Raw genomic sequence first — 22,335 nt, 5'->3', positions numbered from 1 at the left:
GCATTAGGATGAACAGTCCCAAGAGTGCTGATGACATCATGGAGCTTGCAGAGCGCTGCCATGGAGTTGGTTGGCAGGAGAATGTAAACAGCGGCCAAAAACACAGCGGTGACACCGTCTCCAGAACGCTTTCCTGGGGTCATCTGGCTTACTCGAGGTCAGTGTTTCAGGGCCTTCCCGGTGGCTGCAGTGGTGGCTGCAATGAGTTCTAGCTCCGGTATAAAGCCAGTAAATTCAAAATGACTGTTTGATTTGGTGATGTTCAGCAATGCCTGCCTGCTGTATGTTAATAGTGCATGAGATTTGTGCAGTACAGAAAAAACAAAAGACACACAAAACAGAAGAAAAACTCAGCATTCGCAAGCGGCGTGAGCAAACAATAACTTTATAACAAGTGAAATAAGTTTCTTTATTTTAGTGTCCTTTAAACATGAAGCTACAGATTAAATTGGGATAAAAGCTGACATTCTTTAATTCTTTAATCTAGCAGAGGTGAGCAAGAATAATATATATACGTGTGTGTGTGTTATAAAGTGTAGAAGACCGGTTTTGCGGCTGTGTTATCAATCTATTCATCTAACTTCCTGATATAAGTTTTACATCTGCTTTAAATATCTCCCACATATATTCTACAGCCCTTACCTTCATGCACCACTGAAGAACTTCTCCAAATACTCACGTGAACTTGTTGGCAGTATTTAACACAGATGAACACTCTGCACTTGCACCAGCCGCCCTCATTGGTGTGTTTTCATGTGCCACTTTATTTTAAATAAAAACATCAACTGTGTAATAAATAATAATAATAATAATACATTTTATTTAAAAGCGCTTTTCAAGATACTCAAAGACACTTTACATAAAAAGAACATCAAATTAATAAATCATAAAAAGAACATCAAATTAATAAATCTGTGTAAAAAAAAAAAACACAAAATGACTTCTGTATAACTTCCCTGTTGCTGTCATATAAACCAGATACCTGTACAGCTAGGTGTGTGTGATTGATGTCATTTCATTGTTCTTTTTTTTTCATGCCAAACAACCCTACCCACTTACGCGGTCAAACGGATCAAGTGAGTACATTTTAGGAGTGAAAGACGCACCTGTCCAAACGACTGACTCTGGTTCATTCAACTAAAAAGGCTCAACTTCTCAGGGATGGCATTCCAAGCCACCAGGACTTTTTCTCTGTTAATTTTGATATCACTTTGCATTCTTTTTTTAATTCTGGCATGGGAAGGTTCAGTAAAACCCTTCAGGTAAGCTTTATATTTTGCCCAGAAATAGCACATTTCTTTTTTTATACTTATACTTCTATATTTTTTGCAGATAAATTATAAGATAATTCGGTACATTTGTTTTTGTATATTTATAAAATGTCTCTTTTGTTACTTTTGTTACTCTTCCCCCAGGAGAATTTTCACAAACGGAAACAGGTTACACGAACATGACTTTACACTCTCTGGAAAAAAAGGAAACTCAACTCCACACCAGGAGAAAATAACTTCTTCAACAAAACCAAACCCAGTGACAACACCAAAAATTACAAAAGAAGCCGCAGCTGAGACGCCAATGCCCATCCTCTCCAGGAAATCCTTTAACAAGCTTCCAAAGTGGGATTTTGATGATGTTTATAACCAGGATGCCCCACCTAGACAGACAGTAAGCATGCTGAGACAAGATAGAACAGAATCTGTTTAAATGCATTAACTTAAAGTTTGTTAGTTGGCACGGCTGAAGCAGCTTTCACGTCACCTGCATACATTTATTGTTTGCAGTGAATTAATCAATTTAATTGAATGATGACTGTCATTTCTCTAATTGTTCGTCCACCTTCTTTGCCTCATCTGACAATGTTTAGCTTATTTCATAATTTAAAATTTTATCATTTTTAGACTTGTGCCCAGTCTCTGCGAAACTCAAAGGATGAGAGCTTCAAGAAGACTTTTCTTCCCAACATACGTTTGTTTCTGCACAAAGACAACATCAACATGAGCGAATGGAACCGACTTTCACATTTTAACAATCCTTTTGGTTTTATGGAGTACAAGTATGAGGGTAGGTATTTATGTGTGTCTGTTTAAGGCAGTATTATGAACTGAAACTCAAATGTCCCGATCTTAAATAAACCAGATTTAATTTCCCAGGAATATTAAAAGCTTTTTTTGTCTTCCTTGTTTCATCCTAGATGACATGTTTACTGAGTCACTGTATTAAGTCCAATAAATAGTGTTTTTGAAGTTAATGTAATGTTTGAGTGGAGCTTGTACTTCGGCTCCAGAAAACCTGTGTTCTCTACAGAAATGTTCTGGCCATCCAGCACCATACACTCTGTATTCTCTCTGTAATATTTTTTGCCTTGAAGTTGTCACAAGGAAGGAAACTTTTCCCTGTCCGATTTTAAAAGTGCCCATATCAGCCCTGGTACCGATTTCTTGATACCTCTGGGGGGATACATATTAGTAGGCTCTGTCAAGTTGAGGCAAGCCTCTGATTACGCTGATAACTCCCTGACAAGTAACCCATTCTACTCGTATTCATTAAATTTTTTGAAAATAAGCCAAGCGGCGTATTCACGTGTTTTCCTTTTATTTGCAGAGGCGATGCCTCCACTGAAGCTGATTCCAAAGCCAACAAAGCCTCTGCTCGTTCCGAAACCAGGAGGTGATGGCTGTGTGCACTGCGCTGTGGTGGGTACGGCAGGAATCCTCAATGGCTCCAAAGTCGGTGCAGAGATCGACTCTCATGATTATATTTTCCGGTAAGAAAGAGGGTGGGAAGAAAATGTTTGATTTTGTTTTTTGTCAAGCTCCATTTAGTGCGTTTATAAGTAGGGGTGTCACGGTACAGGCGTGATGGTTTGATGCACGCAGTCATACGGTGAAAAGCTACGTCTGAGTGAGTAGCCTTTTAACAAAAAAAAAAAAACGTTATTAGCCTACAGAAGAAGAAAAACAGACGAAGAAGAAAAGTAATAGAGAGTGTGGAGCATGGATGGATGTACTAAGAGAAGTGTGGGTTTGTAAGAGCCGCCGGCTTAATTTAAATCACTAGGGGAACTCTTTGGTTTCCCGGTGCAACGTAACGGCGATGGCACGCGAGTGGTGGACCGGACAAAGATGTTTCGTGAAGGTGGAGTACATGTCAAACATGCTAACGCACATAAATCGGCATCACCCCGATATGTCCATTTTTATTTTTTTTTACTTTTATAACAGGAGCTGGTTTTTATCTATCAATTGGTGTTCGTTCAAAATAAATGAAAAAAGCTAGTCTTATGTGCGAGTTTTTGTTGCTTTTTTCCCTGTTGTACTGAATCGTGACCCCCCAAAACTAGGTACTTACCGAACCTTGACTTGTGTGTACCGTTACACCCCTAGTTGTAAGGTTTCAAAACTAATGGACTGACTGGACGTGTCCGTTAAGATGTACATTAGATAAGAGGTAGCAGCTATAGCACTTGTCACTCCCTGTATTAGCCAATATTGAGCTATGGTGGAGATTTGATTCCAAAAACAACAGTATCCATTATCTCTATTGACTTGACATTTGATCCTCTGCGACACAGATATAGGACTTGGAAAAGAAAGATACTCAAAGAGTTAATGTAACAGTACACCCTTGGTTTCAAAATCAACTATCACGTCCTTTAACAGATCCACCAGCAAATTTCTGACCATTCTTCCACCAAACATCCTTCTCTTGGAGCCAGTCCTTCATGGATTTATCGGTGAACTTAATATCTATATCTTGTTTAATATGTCCTTGAACTTTCAGGCAGATGGCCTCAGATTATATTCAAGTACTACATGATGCAGAATTTGCAGTTGAATCGGTGACTGGAGTGACAGTCCCAGGGGACATGCTTCACGGCTGGTTCAAGGATGTTTTGTCAGAAAGCTGTCGTCGGTGTTTATCAACCATGTCTACTGTGTGTCGCAGACAGTGGCGCCAGAGCGGGTGGTTTCGTGTTCAAATAGGCAGTTTTGAATTTTGAGGATGTATGAGATTACATATATTATTAGTAAATTTCCATTACAGCTTCAACTGTATTGTTTTTTACACTAGTGTGAGCAATCTGATATTTTGGCAGTTATTTGTGTCACAGATATTGAGTTATTTGTGTGTGTGTTGGCAGTTTTTGAACAACATTTGACCTGGAAACCATCAGCTATATCGACCAACAACTCTATGGTTGATTCGTTTGTCCATTATTGTCTGCGTGTTCATTGTTGATGCATGGACTTTGACTCTTGGAGACTTCTTTTCTCACCGAAACAGTCTTTACTTTGGCTGAATTTTCTGGCTTGGGATTAATTTGAATGTCACTTATTTTCATATGGAAAAGGTTCTCAATCATGCAGGTCATGGTATATCCAAAAATATAATAACTTAAAGAAGCTTCAAAAGGCATTTCAAAAAACTTCTCATGGCCATCCACACCATTCCATTTCAGAAGGCCTCAAAGGACTGTTTATATCTTGGCAAGATTTTATTAGTTTGAGCAGAATTTTTTTTCCACGGAATAAACCTGTTTTTCATTCTCTATTGTCGTTACTCTTTACCTGACTGGGAAACCGCTTACATATTTGTCATTGTCTTGGCATCTATGACTGATGCGACAGCTTCGTCGGGATATACAATGTACTCTTACACGGGTTCTTGCTGTCACACACCTGCGATATCTTACAATCTTCCTCTGTCTTTATCACTCTCTGTATCAAATAAAGGCAAAATTCTCCAGAACAAATTCCTGTTGTGATAAAGGTTGGACCCAGATAAGAAGAAAGCTGCCCTCACAATAGAAATGATTTTCACCGCACCCACGGCTCGTAATAGTGATACAGAAAAAAAACACTGGGTTAACAATAACAATCCATTGTGAACCTTCACATATTGCGCCCCCCCCCCCCCCCCCCCCCCCGTCTCACACACACACACACACATATTATTGTTCTTGTTTTTAAATTTTGTATTCATATATTTTTACTTCATAATTTCTGGAAAACAGATGAGAAATTTCCCTGTAGGATGTTTTATAGCAGACTTTATGGAAAATAGATTCTATTTTTATTTAATTCATTTGTCTGTCTCTGGTGACTTTCGAGCTAAAATTCAGTGACACACTTAGTAGTACAGCCATTTTACTCATTCACCTTCTTCCTGTTAGCTTGTTAAGAAAAGGATAGGTCAAGAGTTTTGGCATCATGCTAACCAAACCATCAGCTTGCGTATTCCACATTTGGCATGGCACATTTGGCATGGCACATTTGGCATGCCTTACAAGAGGGTAAGGTGTGCCGAATGTGCCATGCCCTGCCAAGGCATGAAGATAACAAGTTTTGTTTTCTCTATCAGAGCTACATGTCACAACAGACATACAAAAGAACCTGTTTTTTTCAGAACACAGAAAGACAAAAAATAATGACAGTATAAATATAACTAGACAATTCCCCTGCGGGAAATCGCGAGAGTGATGCAGTGGCCGCAGCAGTCTGCGATACCATGCTATATTGCTGTGATAGTACGATGCTACGATGCTACGATGATGCTACTATGCCAAGATGCTACAATGCTGAATGAATGAATTAATTTATTGATCATTGAGAGATACTCACGAGCACGAACGGGGGGACGAGCTTGAGAGCAGGGTCGGTGGGAAGGCTCCTCTCCGGCCGGGGGGGACGTCTGATGAAACATTAAGACCAAACACATACAGAACTCAGCAGTTAAGGAGAAAACAATAGATGTAACATTTCTAGAGCCATTTTCACGCAGACAGATGTCATTGTGGCACAGAAGCTTATCTACTGTGTAAATACCTCCAGGGGGGAAGGGGTGGACCTCAGCTCCTCCAGGTCGAGCCTCCTCCAGCGCTGCTTCACCGCCATGGAACGTCTGGACTTCCTAGGCATCCTGCTGACAAAAAATAGACAGAAAAAAAAAACAAGACAAAATACTTTTCAAAGCTTAACAGGCTATCAAACCTATCAAACTAACCTAAACCCTAACCTTTACCTAAACTCTAACTAACTAATGTAAAATAATCTAATCTAAGACAAATTAATGTAATATGTTATACTTAAATTAAATCTGTGTAGATGAAGGTGTGGTGAATGTATGTGTGTGGGTGAGGTGGCGATACTGCTCTGCGATGGTTGAGGGCGATGAATCAACGATGATCACTCTCAGCTGTCGAAGCACAGGAACCCTTTAATCCTATCAAAGACAATGCAAAAAAATTGAAATGTCTTTCAAATGTTATAAGTAAATGTAAGCAACAAGCTAATAACAAAGCAGACACATGTTAAACATCTGTAGTTGTCATAAAGTGTGTGTTTTCCTTATACTAAGATGCTATGATGCTAAGATACTACAATGCTAAGATGCTTTAATGATGCTACAATGCTATGATGCTAAGATGCTTTAATGATGCTACCATGATGCTACCATGCTATGATGCTTTAATGATCACCTGTTCATATAGTCATAATATAATCCATGTTTGACTACAAAAAGTAATGGTCACGTCAAGACAGGTATGAAAGTGTCTTTACTAAGTAGCATGTCTTTACTACCATGAGCAGCAGCTATAACAAAAAGCACAACTCAAATAGTCATTTAAGGCCTGGTTCCTTCTGACTGGATGGGTGTGAGTTTGATGTCATGCAGGGTACAACAAACCAAACAGGATGAGGAGGATGCAGTAGGCCTGGCTGAGAGAGAGAGACACTGAGAAGGGTCGTCCTTTACGCCCTTCTACAAACTGAAGGGCAGGTACAGGCAGCAGACCCCTCCCAGCTCCACCTGAAAGCCAGCATCAAATAAGGAAGAGAGTGGGAGGGATCTCACTAGGATCCCCAGACAAAGAACGAGCAAATCGTAACAATTGATCGTTAATCATAATAATTTTAACAATAAAACTCATTACTCCTACCTGAGCAATAGTTGAACAGTTTACGGCACAGTCTTACAGTTAGATAAACAATAATATTAAACTTAACACATCCAGGCTGTAACAAGGAATCAGCGATGAAGTGAAGACCTTCAAATTGTCCTGCGAGTCCAGCTCTTTGTCTCATGTTGGACGTCACTGCAGTCTGTCTGGATCAGCTGGAGGAAAACTATAGGCAGACAAATAGACATGTCAAATAATGTTATGTAACATACTTAATATAACTCTTATGAGTGTTCAACAGCTCATTATTTATTTAATTAAAAACATCATATTATATTAAATTACTCCAATTATATATATATATATACTGTCATTAATGTTGTTGCAAGCCATAAATGTTTCCTACTTTATGTGGTGGAATAATATATTTTTCAGTTTGACACAGTTTAATTTAAAAATATCTTCCCTTTAAATTGTAAAACTTCAACATTATTACTGTGATAAGCACCCGTTAGCAAGGCGGCGAATTAGCCGGCGGCTAACCCCACTAGCCTCCGCGTTAGCTCACGGCCAGCTGCCGCGGCTAATTCGTGTTTAACTCCCGCGGGTCCGCGGTTAAATCCCGGTTAGCTAGCGGTTAAATCCCGGTTAGCTCGCGGTTAGCTCGAGGCTAGCTCGCGGTTAGCTCGAGGCTAACTCCGCGGTTGAGTCCGCGGCGGTTAGCTAGCGGCTAGCTAGCTCCGTTAGCTCCGCTAGCTTGCTAACATACATGAGCTATGCTGGAAGGCTAGTCGTCGGCTAAATCACTGGGCGGCTAGTAGTTAGCGTCTGTTACCAGTTGAGGTATTCACTGACCTAATAAGATGAAGGAAACGGGTCAGGGATGTTGTGTCAGGAGTTTCAGCAAAGCAGCCAGATATAATTTGTGTTTAAAATAAAGGAAAAGGTCACAATGTCAGGTTCTGGCCCCCTACAGTACTGCAGTAATGGTTTGGGGGGTTTTAATGTTTTGGCAGATCATGTTTTCCACTGAGAGCTCTTTTCCCGCCTCTCGTCCCCAGCAGCTGCGTGTGTGAACGTGTGTAAGCTGGTTGGGGTCTGGTTGTCATGGCTACCAGGGTCAACTGCTCCTGTTCGAATGTCAGTTGGAAGACGGGGAAAGAGAGAGAAAATGCTGAAAAATCGCCTCGAACAGGAAGGACTTGTGGCCAAACCGTATTTCCAATCATTGAACCGACTTAACTTTGGGCATCTTGAGGCTTTCCTGAACGTCTACATATGCAGTTTGTGGGTAAAATGAAGAAATGTGACCTATTAAAGCGATTCAAAGAAAGGTTACGTCTGCTTTCCTCCAGAAATTTCCCTGCCTTTTTAACATGGCAGTCTATGGAGCTGTGGGTGGGTGTTGCTGGCGCATCTTTGTGTCTGACGCCAAAACTATAAGACTTACAGCTTTAGCAGACGAATTTGAGTGAGAAGACACATTTTCCTACGTTTCTATGTATAAATTATGTCTGTCGTGTGAAATTTGTGGCCACGGGAGCAGTTTCTGTGCAGTTTTTTGACTAACTTTCTTCTCCCCTCCTCACTCTAGCTGATGATGTCATCCACTCTAGCACAAACATTCCGCGCAATACACACCCATTATAAACCCTGAAATTTGAGTAAAAATCTACACAACTCTGAGGCTTCATAGTTTAAAAACGGTAAAAGTTGTCGACAAGTGAAGTGAATCTCTGAAGAGAAGGCAAGAGTACCTACGTTTTAAAGTTTAAATGAAGTCTCTCGGTTAAAGTATGCCAGAGCAGTTCATTGTTGAAAATGTCTGTTGAATTTTTTTTTTTTTCGGGCTTCTCCATTCATTTCAATAGGGAAATTTGTCGCAGTTTTTTCGCGACTACGTCACGATAAAATCTTGTTTGAAAGAACTGTATAGAAGCACACCGAGTCCGATCGAGACGCACGTTTTGATGTATTTTGTGTCTGTGTGCGACGAACGGTATTTGAGTTGAAAGGTTTCGAAAATGCGTAGGAAAAAGTTTAATAATAATAATAATAATAATAATAATAAGAAGAAAAACGTAGTGAAGAACAATAGTTTGCAGTGCTTCGCACTGCAAACTATTGACCCCCATAGCTTTGCTATGAGGGGGGTCAATAGTTTGCATTGCGTAGCACTGCATCACTAATAAGAAGAAAAACGTAGTGAAGAACAATAGTTTGCAGTGCTTCGCACTGCAAACTATTGACCCCCATAGCTTTGCTATGAGGGGGGTCAATAGTTTGCATTGCGTAGCACTGCATCACTAATTATAGTGCAGTCACAGGCCATGATGCTCACAAGGGAGTTGTTGAATCAATACTCACGCAATGTCCTTAGATGTGAGCGACTGCGAGTTCAGGAGAAAAAAAAGTAAACAAAGTTCATCCAAACCAAACCACAGAAGAAAGAGAGGGTGTGAAAGGCACATATAGAAATACCATGGGTTAGCAATCACAACAACCCAGGAGTCATTCATGACTCCTTGTGAACCACTCCCCAAACACCAACACATGAAGACGTTCGTCTGGAAGCCGTCACAGTTCTTGTAGAGACTCAACGAAAGCAAATGCAAAGAAAATTCAATAAAATATATGATGATTAGATTTTATTCATGGAAGATGAAATATTTAACTCAGGTGATGCTCGTCAACTCTTCATTTTCATGGTGCGGAATATGAAAAATGACCAGAGTTGATGTTTTGCATTTAGACTGAAAAACTGTCAAATGCACCTGGAAGCTGCTCATAAGAGACCAGAACAATGAGCTGAAAGATGCTAAGAAAAAGTCCTTAAGGCTGCAAAGTCCCAGCAGATTAGGCACCAATAACACTTAAATGAATGACAATGATCGAGCATAAACGGCATAAAAAGGAGGAGCTGTGGAGGAGGTTTTAAGGTTTTATTTGTCATTACAGAACATGAGGTGCATGAAAAGTGCAAAAAAAAAAAAAAGGTGTGAATACCCCCTGAGATCGCATTTGAGACATCGGATCGAAGGTGGTCTGGGTCACTTTTGTCTGCATTCTTTTGACCTCCTACTCAACAGGGGAGTTTTGACTAATTCATTCAGAAAATTTTAGAGACAGCCACTGTTAAAATATTCTACTGTAAGATCATGTTGCCGTCTGTTTGAATATAGAGCGCGAAACTGAGATGACACATGTTAAGGTACTTGAAGCTGGTCACTTGCGATCGGACAACGTGGCCTGGTTGAGCCAACGTACTAATCACTTGTACATATCAGCTAGTATGATAATGAAATGGGCATTATATTTCATGCTGTGTGTTAATGTCAAGATGAGGATATGTTGCTACTACTACTGAGAACTTACTAGACTGGTCCAACGTCTGCTCCACAAAGTTTACCAGTCGCTGCCAGACTGTCACCGTCCGCCCATGAAACAATAATGTTTTTACAGTGGAGACAGGTATTTATCTCTGATTGGAAGGCGAAAACTGAACATGATGTTAACCTTCATGTTCTTTGACTTGTTTATTATAACCTAGCCAGGTCCTACATTTAAACATCACATTAAAAAATGTGAACTTTTTATCTGTGTGAACTGAACTTTGAACTAGCTCTTGTTTAGTGTGAACTTTCACAACACTGGAGGCTGATAAAACTTTACTCACAGCCCTTGAATGTCTAGCACAGGGATGGGCAACCTAAATGATGGAGGGGGCCACAATTTTTCATCGACACTACCAGAGGGCCACATAGGACCGCGCACTTAACCAGATATGATAAAACTGCCATTTAAAATATGTTTGTGTGTGTATAATTAGAATATATTTATATATATATTTATAATTATATATATATGTGTGTGTTTATTGAAGCAAACAAAAAATAACCACTTACTGTGATTTATTTATTTATTTTTAATTAAGTTGTGCATTTTTACACCAAGAAACAGTTTAACATTTCCCCTACCCACTCTACCTCGCCACTATCAGCAGTGGGCACTGGTAAAAAGCCGCCTTTGTTTGCGTACTTTTGATTTAAGGTCCGCTACAATAGCAGCCCTTGCAGCTTCAGTATACTTGTCGTATTTAGCTTTGTGCAACGTGTTGTAGCGGCAACTTAAATTGAAATCTTTCATGGCAGATAACGTCTCTAAGCAGACTAAGCACATAGGTTTGCCTTTACATTCTGTGAACAGATAACCTTCTTTCACCTGAAAGACGCGATTTTTTCGATCAAGTTTTCTCTTTCCTCCGCTCTTAGCCACGGCGCAACGTCTCGTCTTCACTGGTAGAGAAGACCCGGTGGAAGCGCGTGCGAGGCGGCGTCTGCATTACAGGCGTTATCTAGTCGCCAACTGTGTCATTACAACTGATTCAGTGCCGCAGAGGATACAGTTTTATGATTTTCAAAAATGAATCTAAGGGCCACGTCGAGTGAGGTCGCATACTGCCCACGGGCCGCCAGTTGCCCATCCCTGGTTTATGTTATGCGTAAACCTGTAAGACATGATTGGTGTGTATATATGCTGACAGAGCTGGAACGGTTTTCTTTTGTGCATTACCGTCACACCTTGCGCAAGTTTTTATTTATTTCTTTTCTTTACCTTTCCAAAAGGAGAGTTGAGAGTTGGAGGGAAAAAAGGCACTGATTTAGCCATGTTTCATTCCTGGTGATGTCGTCATGATCTGATTTCTTTGTCCTTCCCTGCACTCCTTGCACAACTTTTCTAAGAATGGTATTTCGATCTGATCTGAAATGAGAGCAGGAAATTACAGAGACAAAAATACTGTTTTAACCATAAAGGCTGTGTTATTCCTGTTGACGCTGATGTGATGTGGGTATAAGTTCATCTTATTTAACTCATACCCAGTGTTCTTTGTTTTACCATGCACTCCTTTTGTTGCTGTATTGTTAGCTGGATCACAGTTTGTAAAAATGGTTGCATATAACTCTGAAAACAGGGAAACCTTGAGCACCAGTTCAGGACAAGGCTTAAAATTAAATTTGTAATGGAAGAAAAACAACAGTAGAACTCAGGGCTATGTTTAATAGTGAAAGTAAGAGCATTTCCACATGTACAATGTGAAGGGAACTCAAGGGATTGGGACTGAACAGCTGTGTAGCCTTAAGAAAACCACTAATCAGTGAGGCTAAGCGGAAAAAAATTCTTCAGTTTGCTAGGGAGCATAAAGATTGGATTCTGGAGCAATTTAAGAAGGTCATGTGGTCTGATGAGTCCAGATTTACCCTGTTCCAGAGTGATGGGGGCATCAGGGTAAGAAGAGAGGCACATGAAGTGATGCACCCATCATGCCTAGTGTCTACTGTACAAGCCTGTGGGGGCAGTGCTATGATCTGGGGTTGCTGCAGTTGCTCAGGTCTAGGTTCAGCAACATTATGTGTCCAAAGAATGAGGTCAGCTGACTACCTGAATATACTGAATGACCAGGTTATTCCATCAATGGATTCTTAATGCAGTCAATGGTTATTCAAAAAAGCAGTACAGATCCTGGTGGAAAAAATATCACAGGCTGCGGATGGATGGGCAGGTCAGTCAGAGATTCTGTTGAACAAGAATAGCTCAAAGCTGCTCATTGAGAAAAAAAAAATAAAAAAACAGAAAACATTAACGCGAACTGTTCCTTTAAGAGTCTATGAACTTAGTTTAAAATTAAAAAATGTGAACTATGAACTTGAACTAGTTCTTGTTTAGTGTGAACTTGCATAACAATGGAGGCTGATAAATCTTTACTCACAGCCCTTGAATTTCTAGCAGGTTAAGAAGATGGAACGACTTTTGACCATTGTGCCCATTGTTTATGTTGTTACATAAACCTGTAAGACACGACTGGTATGTCTATTGTTCTGACAGAGTGGGAACAGTTTTCTTTTGTGCATTACCATCACATCTTGCGCAAGTTTTTACTGAGTTGAGAGTTGGAGGAAAAAAGACACTGAATAACCATGTGTCATTCCTGATGACGTTGATGTGGCTGATAACTGCTTTCAGGCATGAGTTCATCTGATACCCAGTTTTCTTTGTTCTTCCCTGCACTCCTTGCACAACTTTTCTGACAATGGTATCTTGAGCTTGAGGAAATTACAGAGATAAAAATAGCGTTGTAACCACTAAGGCATAAGTGGGTATAAGTTCATCTTATTTAACTCATACCCAATGTTCTTTGTTTTGCCATGTTCTCCTTTTGTTGTTGTATTGTTAGTCAGATGACGCCACAGTTTGTAAAAATGGTTGCATATAACTCTGAAAACAGGGAAACAAGGCTTAAAATTAAATTTGTAATACACTGCCTGGCCAAAATAAAAGTCGCCACCTTGATTTAACTAAGCAAATAGGTAGGAGCCTCCTATTGGATAATTACTGCATGGGTGATTATCTTTCAGCTGGCAATAAATTATTTAATCCCAACTGATGCAATGAGTAGCTTCTCATTTCTTAAACAACCATGTCTAAAGACACATCCTGTGGTCGTGGAAAAGATGTTAGTCTGTTTGAGAAGGGTCAAATCACTGGCATGCATCAAGCAGAGAAAACATCTAAGGAGATTGAAGAAACTACTAAAATTGGTTTAAGAACTGTCCAACACATTATTAAAAACTGGAAGGAAAGTGAGGAACCATCGTCTTTGAGGAAGAAATGTGGTCGGAAAAAAATCCTGATCGTTCGTGGTTGGCAATCACGTTTGCTGAAATCAAATTTAAACAAGCTTTTTGTTTTGCCATGCACTCCTTTTGTTGTTGTATCGTTAGCCGGATGATGCCACAGTTTGTAAAAATGGTTGCATGTAACTCTGAAAACAGGGGAACCTTAAGCACCAGTTCAGGGCAAGGCTTAAAATTCAATTTTTAATACTATAGTTACGTCTTGTTATGAATCAGTCAATATACTGGAGTATTATGTCAAACAAGCCAGTGAATATTCTAACACAGGTCCGTGCTTGACAATCCTCTGTTTTTCATCTGCAGGGTGAATGGTGCTGTGACCCAGGGTTATGAGGAAGATGTAGGACACAGAACATCTGTGTACGTTCACACGGCCCACTCCATCACTACATCTCGATATGTGTACAAGAAGTACGGCTACACGTCTGCCCCTCACGATGAGGTACTGAAACTTAAACGAAGATGGTGTGATGTTGTTTATACTCAAAAAAAGATAACATCTGTCCTCTTTGGCAGGGGATAAAGTACGTCATGATTCCCGAAGGAATGAGGGACTTCCAGTGGCTGGAGGGTCTTCTGAAGGGAGAAAGTGTCCGTGCGGGCCCGTACCACAAAACTCTGTAAATATCTTGCTATCTTTCAGCTGACAACAAGTTATTTAACCCCAACTGATGCAATGAGCAGCTTCTCATTTCTTAAACAACCATGTCTAAAGACACATCCTGTGGTCGTTGAAAAGATGGGAATCATTGGGATGCATCAAGCAGAGAAAACATCTAAGGAGGAATGCAACACTGGATGGAAATAAATCTGGTGACATTGCAGAAGCTTATCAAAACAATGCCACAACAAATGCCTGCTGTAATCAAAGCTAAAGGTGGTACAACGAAATATTAGAGTGTGTGGCGTTTTGTTTGGCCAGGCAGTGTATTTACTGAATTTTAAAAAGGAATCACAAACTTTAAGCTTAACCCCTTGTCGCCGAATGTCGCAAATTCACGACACACTGTTTGTGCATGTGTGTGCATCAGACTCAATAGTGCCATTCTGTCGGTTTTCAGTTCAAACTCTTTGTCGTTGTGCTCTCATACAGCAGACATGCACCCATATGTCAGCAGCTACCAACAATCTTGACAGTAAATCAACAGCAGAATAATGTGTAACCTGAGGCGTGTTCCCAGCCCCGCCTCAATGTTGTACAAACATAAATGAACACCTTTCATCAGCTTGTTTTCAACTGTTGCTTTTGTATTTTAACCCTCCAGGCCAAGGACGTACTACTCAGGGCAGTACAACGAGAGCCGCTTCTACGTTCTGCACCAAGACTTCCTCCGATACGTACGAAACAGGTCAGCCTCCTGTCAAACACCCATCCAAACTTTCTGTGGTTTAAATCGTATGCTCTTATAAATTAAACTGTAATGGTAACAGGTGAGTCAAGTCCCAAGTCAAATCCCAAATTCTGAATCCTGGGCGTCACAAAGTCATAATGCATCGTTCACTAAATGTACTGGCATGAATTGGCTTTAAAGTATTTTTTCATGGAATAATATTTAATGGTTATTGAAGCTGAATTCCCTTTTATGTATTTTAATACAGTATGTTTTTAATCATTTCGAGGTCTGCTCTGCTAGTTTTACAAAACAACATTGTGAAGGTGTCACTCTCGGCTCTGGGTAACTGATGACATTTCTCACTATTCTCAGAATTTGTACAAACCAGTCAGTAAATGAAAAATGATCAGAAGATTAATCCAAAAATGAAAATAATCATCAGTTGCAGTCCAGTGTAAAATAGTCCAAAGTACATTTTTACAGTAGCCTACATTTTCATGATTATACTTACTTAATTAAATGCAGGACTTATCTGGATCAGGGTTAAGGTTAGGGCTAACCCTACATATAGAGTATAACTATTTATAAACTACATCACATGTCTATGACGTGCAATCACCAAAAATCCTGACGAGCAGACGTCTATTGTTTAAAACGGCACAATGTGAATTTTATACGTACATGTTCATTTGATTTTTTTTTTTTTTATTATTGCCCCACAGATTCTTATTGTCACCTAATGTGAATGCTTCATTCTGGCCGATAGTCAGACCAACCAATGGGGCTTTCACGCTCTTCTTGGCTCTGCACACCTGTGACACAGTAAGTCAACATTACAAATCACGAGAAAATACCAGATAACACAGCATGACCCACTGGTCCTTGTGGTGCGGTTCTTTGCCTTTACAGTTCCAAGTTGTGAAAAAGTGGGCAAGTCACAATCAGCTTGTTCATTTGGAGTTTATGGAAGTGCACCTGATTGTAGCAGCTTTTTGAATCCTGTGACTGGTATGGGATTAATGTCAAGTCATGAGGCTAAGCTGGAAAAAAAACCCAAAAAGTTGGTAATCAAAACAAATTCTGCAAGACTGAAACTATGTTTTTACAGGTTTACATGGATTAATCATGTATTATTATAATACGTACCTCAAGCACTTCATGACAGTTTTGCCATGATTTGCCAAATGCCGACCTGTCTGTTGTGAACTTTGTTCATGTGGACGTTTATATGCAGGATTTGATACGATCTGGCTCCTTCAGAGTTACATGTAGGGTTTTGTGCTGTTTAGAACTTACTCCCTCAGGTTATGATAATTAATGAGGTGGGATTGCGAAGAAGGTGGTAGCAGCCCGCTGAAGTTGTGGTAGAAAACTTTGCAAGACCAACAGAAGAGCCCCAAAGATGGAAGAGTTGGGCCAGTACGTTGAGGCCGCAGTGCTGTTTTACTCCACCTAAACTGTAATTGCTGCAAAGGGACATCAGAGAATACTAAAGTCGAATGCATCACACATTTGCTAGCTGTAATAGCAGCTTTAAGGCTTCAATCATGAGGTTGTATCATAGATATGTTATTGTTATTGTGAGGCTGGGACAAATCCATGACAACTAGGATTCCAGTGGTTTTCCATATAAGCAGAAATATTACGTGTGCCCTACCAGTGGCATCCATGGATGTCAAAGGGCCTGATCATGAGAGATAACAGGTAAGCAAACCTGCATTAGGCATGGCAATGCTGTTTATACACACAGATCTTGTCCTGCCGGTCCCAACAATCAAAATAAAATCTTAAAGCCAACTGTAAAGAGTCCACAGTGCCAAGTGCTTTACTGGCTTTGCAGTTTGACATGTAATCCATATTTTCCAAGGGGAAAACCCCTGATCATTGAGCTCATTATTACGACCAAAAGAAGTCTAACCCTCCACCTGTCATCCGTGTTTTCTTTCTTTCTGTCCGTCATCCTCAGGTGAATGCATACGGATTCATGACGGAAGACTACAGCAAATACTCCAACTACTATTTCGAGAAGCAGATTAGAACCAATGTCATTTTCTACAGCAACCACGACTACATTATGGAGAAGAATTTGTGGAAAAGTCTTCACGACAAAAAAATAATTAAGCTATATCAGAAATCTGAGTCGGGGACGGAAAAGGCGAAGCAACACTAATACATCAAGAATGGCAGTAGCGGAATTAAGACGTTAGGGTGTGTTTTCCCTTACATAGGGTGGATAACAATAATATCTTTTAAGACATAATGAGGCTGTCAGATTAGTTGTGATAATTGTGTTTTTTGTTTTTTGTTTTTTTTTTACTGTTTGTGGTTTTTCTTAACAGACCGCGTCTGGGAGGAAGTGAAAGTTCAACAATTTGAAAAAACAAACAAACTGCGAAGCACCAGACATAATTTTTGCCCCAGTACTAATTTGTATGGCAAGTTGTGAAGTAAGAATATAATTATGGATGTGAGGGAGTGGGACAGGTATGGCACTGTCTGACTTTGCACTTCTGTGTACATCGTTGTGTTGCACTTTCTGACAAAAATGCCACCCAGTCACTTTTATTCGTTGGTCTTTTTGATGCACTGATCCTCACTTGGTCGTTTATTGTTGTTTGTGCCCTAGGCAAATATATATATGTATGCTATCCCCGTAGTTCAAAGTATTGGTGCGTGTCATTAGGGTAGATGGGGGGGTATTGTTGATGCACTGAATGTCCTTCATGGGTCAAGGGGGTTTTCACATGAAGAATTTAAAGTCAAAAGCCAAAAGGCCTGTTTCTCGGGTTATTATTGGTACGTTATCTTTTGCGGGTTTAAAGTTAAGTGTGATTTCCTTTATATGGAAGTGGTTTTCACTCTTTGTTGCTATGGTTCACATGAAATAACAAAATATACTTGATTAATTGTGCGCAACATAATAATACTCGTGAGAAATAGGGTGCGCCGTTGTGTAGAGGGGTATGTAAGATTATTATTTATTACGCATGTCAATGTTTTCTTGGAGTTAATGAGTTGGTACTCTCTTTGTTTTTTGAAGTAATGTCTCCTTGCAAGCCGGACGCACAGCTACACGGTGCAGTAAAAGCTTTCAGTCAGTGAAACATAAACTGTGAACGAACAGAAGTAGTTGACACTCATCTGTCAATATGAATAGTGCCTCACTGCTGCATGGTTGCATGCATGGTTGTTGTAAGACTCGTATAATATCTGCAATGAAGACTTTCTTTGAGGGTATTTAATAAAGATGTTTTTGCAAAACTTTCAGACATCACAGTGACTTTTTGGATATAAAGCATCAACACACGACACCCAACAGTTTGCAAACATTTTATCTTGTTGGATATTTGTGGAAAGCCGTGTCATGTTATAAGTGTAATTTGTTGAGCTATGGGAAAAACAAACTGCCTCGTGAGACGATTAAACTCTGATTAAAAGCTTGTGCAGAATTTGAAGATGGTGGCCGATGGCATTCTTGAGATATTCAGTTTGATTCAAAGGCATTTTTTTTTCACAAATGGGCCAGGCAGATATCACAATAACCTAATTCCCCCACCCACAGTTGACGCCGTAGACTGTAAAGAAAGTGGACGCCATGACAACACAAGAGAAGCCAAAGCACGTCGAGCTCCCCCTGGTACTACTATACAGGCTGCAACATAGACCATAAATAAAGCACTAACGTAGACGTCAAATAAGATTTTCCAAAGATGTTTTTTTTGTTGTGTTTGGTAGTTAATATAATGCTGAGATGTGTGTTTGTAGCTTGTATCATTGGTTGCCTTAGTACTTGTGTTTTCCCTGATTGTGACATGCGTTTCGCAATTTCTGCACCTGATTGATAAACTGTTGAAAGGCTCTTGGATCGATGGCAAAACTAACAATTAGTCTTTCATACATATAAAGTTGGCGGCAGCTTGTGATTATTGAAGTTAAATGCTCATTAACATCACATGACTTATCAGTTTGTTGAGACAAGTCGTACGATTTTCTGCATGCTGTAGGTTTGTCACGTGCTCGTACTCCCACGGTACAGTGTCACACTTTCCATATGTTAACAGTCCAATTTTAAAACATACAAATTTTGTAAATTCCTGCATAAAAATAACTTTTTCATTTTCATCAAACAAATGACAGATTCAACAGATATTATACGCTAATATAAGAATTTAGTGAATGGTTGCCTGTCTCTCTGTGTTAGCCCTGCGATAGACTGGCGACCTGTCCAGGGTGTACCCCACCTCTCGCCCGATGACAGCTGGGATAGGCTCCAGGGTACAGAAGATGAATGAATGAATGAAGCTTGTGATTGTTAGTCAAATTCTCATAATCTCATATGCAACAAATCAAACAAGCCAACAAAAACATCAACGAAATTGTGTTACAACAACATTGTTCTCAACATGTCTTCACTGGAAACAGGGTCTGCTATAATCCTCACACGATACAGGTTTTCCAGTTGCGATCTTCCGCAAACATACGCAAACCTTTCCAAAGAGTATAAGCACATACATTGAAACCAAGCCAAGTCAAGCATTCCCGTGGTGTAGTGTCACTCTCTGTACTCAGTAATAGACCCATTTTAAAACGTACACTTTGATTTTTTTATATATATAATTTCCCTCTAGAAAATATATAATTATTAAATCTTTTTTTTTAATCTTATTTTAATCTTTTTGGGGGGTATTTAACTCCTGAGTTTCAGAAGCACGTGTGCAAACCTTTCCAAAGAGTATTAGCACCAGAGGTGGACAGAGTACACACCTTCACTAGCTACTTGAGTAAAAGTACAGATACTCCTTGTCAAATATTAATCCAATACAAGTAAAAGTAGCTTAGTCAAAATATTACTTAAGTAAAGTACTAAAGTATTTGCTTAAAAAAATACTTGAGTAAAAGTATTTAAAAAGTATCTCAGGAAATACAGGAAAGGAAAGTAGCTTCATTGTCATTATACAATCCACTCTACAATCCACAGCCTCACTCTTTCTCTTGCAGACAGCCTCTCTCTCTCTCTCACTACAAGCTCATACAATTCCGTTTAAAATGTTCATCAGCAATTTAACAAACATTAAGCTAGCTAACGTCAGTAGCTACTTTACATACCGCGACTTGCTTTTTCATGTTGGAAGACGAGTTCTTGTAGGCCGTGATATAATTTGTTCGCGGTAAGCACAGCAAACATTTAAACTGAAACGAATCACTTTTTGTGGCAAAAATCTCAAACATGGGTTTGAGATAAGGCCACGGGAGTTTCTCCAGGTGTTTCTCCAGTTTCTTCCTGCATTGTATGGATTGTATGGCATGACGTAGCGAATCAGCGAATCAGCAGAAACAGTTTATTTTCTCAGAATTTTGAAAAAAAATAATACTAATAATAAAAAAAATAATAATCAGCTGACGTAAGATCAAAAGTAGCGAGTAACGAGAGCATCAACAGAAATGTAGTGGAGTAAAAAGTACAATATTTGTCCTTCAAATGTAGTGGAGCGAAAGTAAAAGTATCCCCCAAAAATAATACTCAAGTAAAGCACAGATACTCAAAAACTGTACTTAAGTACAGTACTCAAGTAAATTTACTTCTTTACTGTCCACCACTGATTAGCACGTACTTTGAAACCAAGCCGAGTCGAGCATTCCCGACTCGGCTTGTAAAAAATTACAAAGATAGTAATTAAATGAAACTGTGTTGTATCCGTGTATATATACAGCATTTCAGTGCATTCCCTCCCACACAGTTAAAGCTCAACGTAATTAAATTCTGAGATGAGATGAACGATATTGAAACTAACAACACAGCTCCGACAACATTGTTCTCAACATGTCTTCACTGGAAACAGGGTCTGCTATAATCCTCACACGATACAGGTTTTCCAGTTCCGATCTTCACCAAACATACGCAAACCTTTCCAAAGAGTATAAGCACATACTTTGAAACCAAGCCAAGTCAAGCATTCCCGTGGTGTAGTGTCACTCTCTGTACTCAGTAATAGTAATAGATTTTTTTTATATATATATATATATATATAATTTCCCTCTAGAAAATATATAATTATTAAATCTTTTTTTAAAATTTTATTTTAATCTTTTTGGGGGATATTTAACTCTATTTAAGAATGTGAAACCTTCCCAACCGAAGTTGTGCTGTCGTTTTGTTTTTTGTCTTATCCTCTGACTCATCATTTATTGGAAACAAGCAAAAGTATTGCTCACTCTCTATTCACTCTCTTTCAACTGGCAACAATTTATTGAACCCCAACTGATGCAATGAGTAGCTTCTCATTTCTTAAACAACCATGTCTAAAGACATCCTGTGGTCGTGGAAAAGATGTTAGTCTGTGTGAGAAGGGTCAAATCATTGGCATGCATCAAGCAGAGAAAACATCTAAGGAGATTGTAGAAACTAATAAAAACTGGGTTAAGAACTGTCCAACGCATTGTTTTTTGTGATTAACATTTTTTATTTTCATTATTTCAACAGTAATAATTTAACAACAACAACCTCCCCCACAAAATCATCACCATCTATGCTAATCCCTCTCTGGTTGCCAGCATCCATTGCTGTGCTCTTTCATGTACAGCTACTACAGCTAATAAAATGAAATTCATACAAAAATATTAAGAAGCATCAAAGGCACGTAAATATCCACCATGACAAGAAACTTGCGTCTCCCCACTATATAACCCCATTTCAAGAGCCCTTCGAGAAATTTAAATATCCGCTCCACTTAGCTTCATATAGATTCAGTCCAAACAAGTTCTGCAAGACTGAAACTATGTTTTTACAGGTTTACATGGATTAATCATGTATTATTATAATACTTACCTCAAGCACTTTATGATAGTTTTGCCATGATTTGCCAAATGCCGTCCTGTCTGTTGTGAACTTTGTTCATGTGGACGTTTATGTGCAGGATTTGATGCAATCTGGCTCCTTCAGAGTTACATGTAGGGTTTTGTGCTGCTTAGCAGTTACTACCTCGGGTTATGATAATTAATGAGGTGGGAATGCGAAGAAGGCGGTAGCAGCCCGCTGAAGGTGTGGTAGAAAACTTTGCAAGACCAACAGAAGAGCCTCAAAGATGGAAGAGTTGGGCCAGTACGTTGAGGCCGCAGTGCTGTTTTACTCCACCTAAACTGTAATTGCTGCAAAGGGACATCAGAGAATACTAAAGTCGAATGCATCACACATTTGCTAGCTGTAATAGCAGCTGTAAGGCTTCAATCATGAGGTTGTATCATAGATATGTTATTGTTATTGTGAGGCTGGGACAAATCCATGACAACTAGGATTCCAGTGGTTTTCCATATAAGCAGAAATATTACGTGTGCCCTACCAGTGGCATCCATGGATGTCAAAGGGCCTGATCATGAGAGATAACAGGTAAGCAAACCTGCATTAGGCATG

The 22,335-nt window shown here is 39.5% G+C and overlaps 1 protein-coding gene across 1 annotated transcript; it reads left to right on the top strand.

The window, feature by feature from the left end:
* The first annotated feature begins 994 nt into the window (after window positions 1-994).
* On the top strand, window positions 995-18,357 carry LOC311504139 (alpha-N-acetylgalactosaminide alpha-2,6-sialyltransferase 1-like). The gene is made up of 9 exons (XM_084567136.1): window positions 995-1,262; window positions 1,416-1,665; window positions 1,899-2,061; window positions 2,602-2,764; window positions 13,897-14,035; window positions 14,110-14,213; window positions 14,859-14,942; window positions 15,650-15,749; window positions 16,894-18,357. The coding sequence occupies exons 1-9, from the start codon at window positions 1,162-1,164 to the stop codon at window positions 17,095-17,097; spliced, it is 1,308 nt and encodes a 435-aa protein (XP_084423262.1). The 5' UTR covers window positions 995-1,161; the 3' UTR covers window positions 17,098-18,357.
* Window positions 18,358-22,335: the final 3,978 nt, after the last annotated feature.

Source organism: Chelon labrosus, assembly GCF_963514085.1.
Source record: "Chelon labrosus genome assembly, chromosome: 19".
NCBI lineage: Eukaryota > Metazoa > Chordata > Actinopteri > Mugiliformes > Mugilidae > Chelon > Chelon labrosus.
This window is presented reverse-complemented; position numbering and strand designations above follow the sequence as displayed.

Coding starts and splice junctions, on each gene's coding strand:
- LOC311504139 (XM_084567136.1), top strand. CDS start 1,162: ATGGCATTCCAAGCCACCAGGACTTTTTCTCTGTTAATTTTGATATCA. Junction 1,263..1,415: donor GGTTCAGTAAAACCCTTCAG/GTAAGCTTTATA, acceptor CTCTTCCCCCAG/GAGAATTTTCACAAACGGAA. Junction 2,062..2,601: donor TATGGAGTACAAGTATGAGG/GTAGGTATTTAT, acceptor TTTTATTTGCAG/AGGCGATGCCTCCACTGAAG.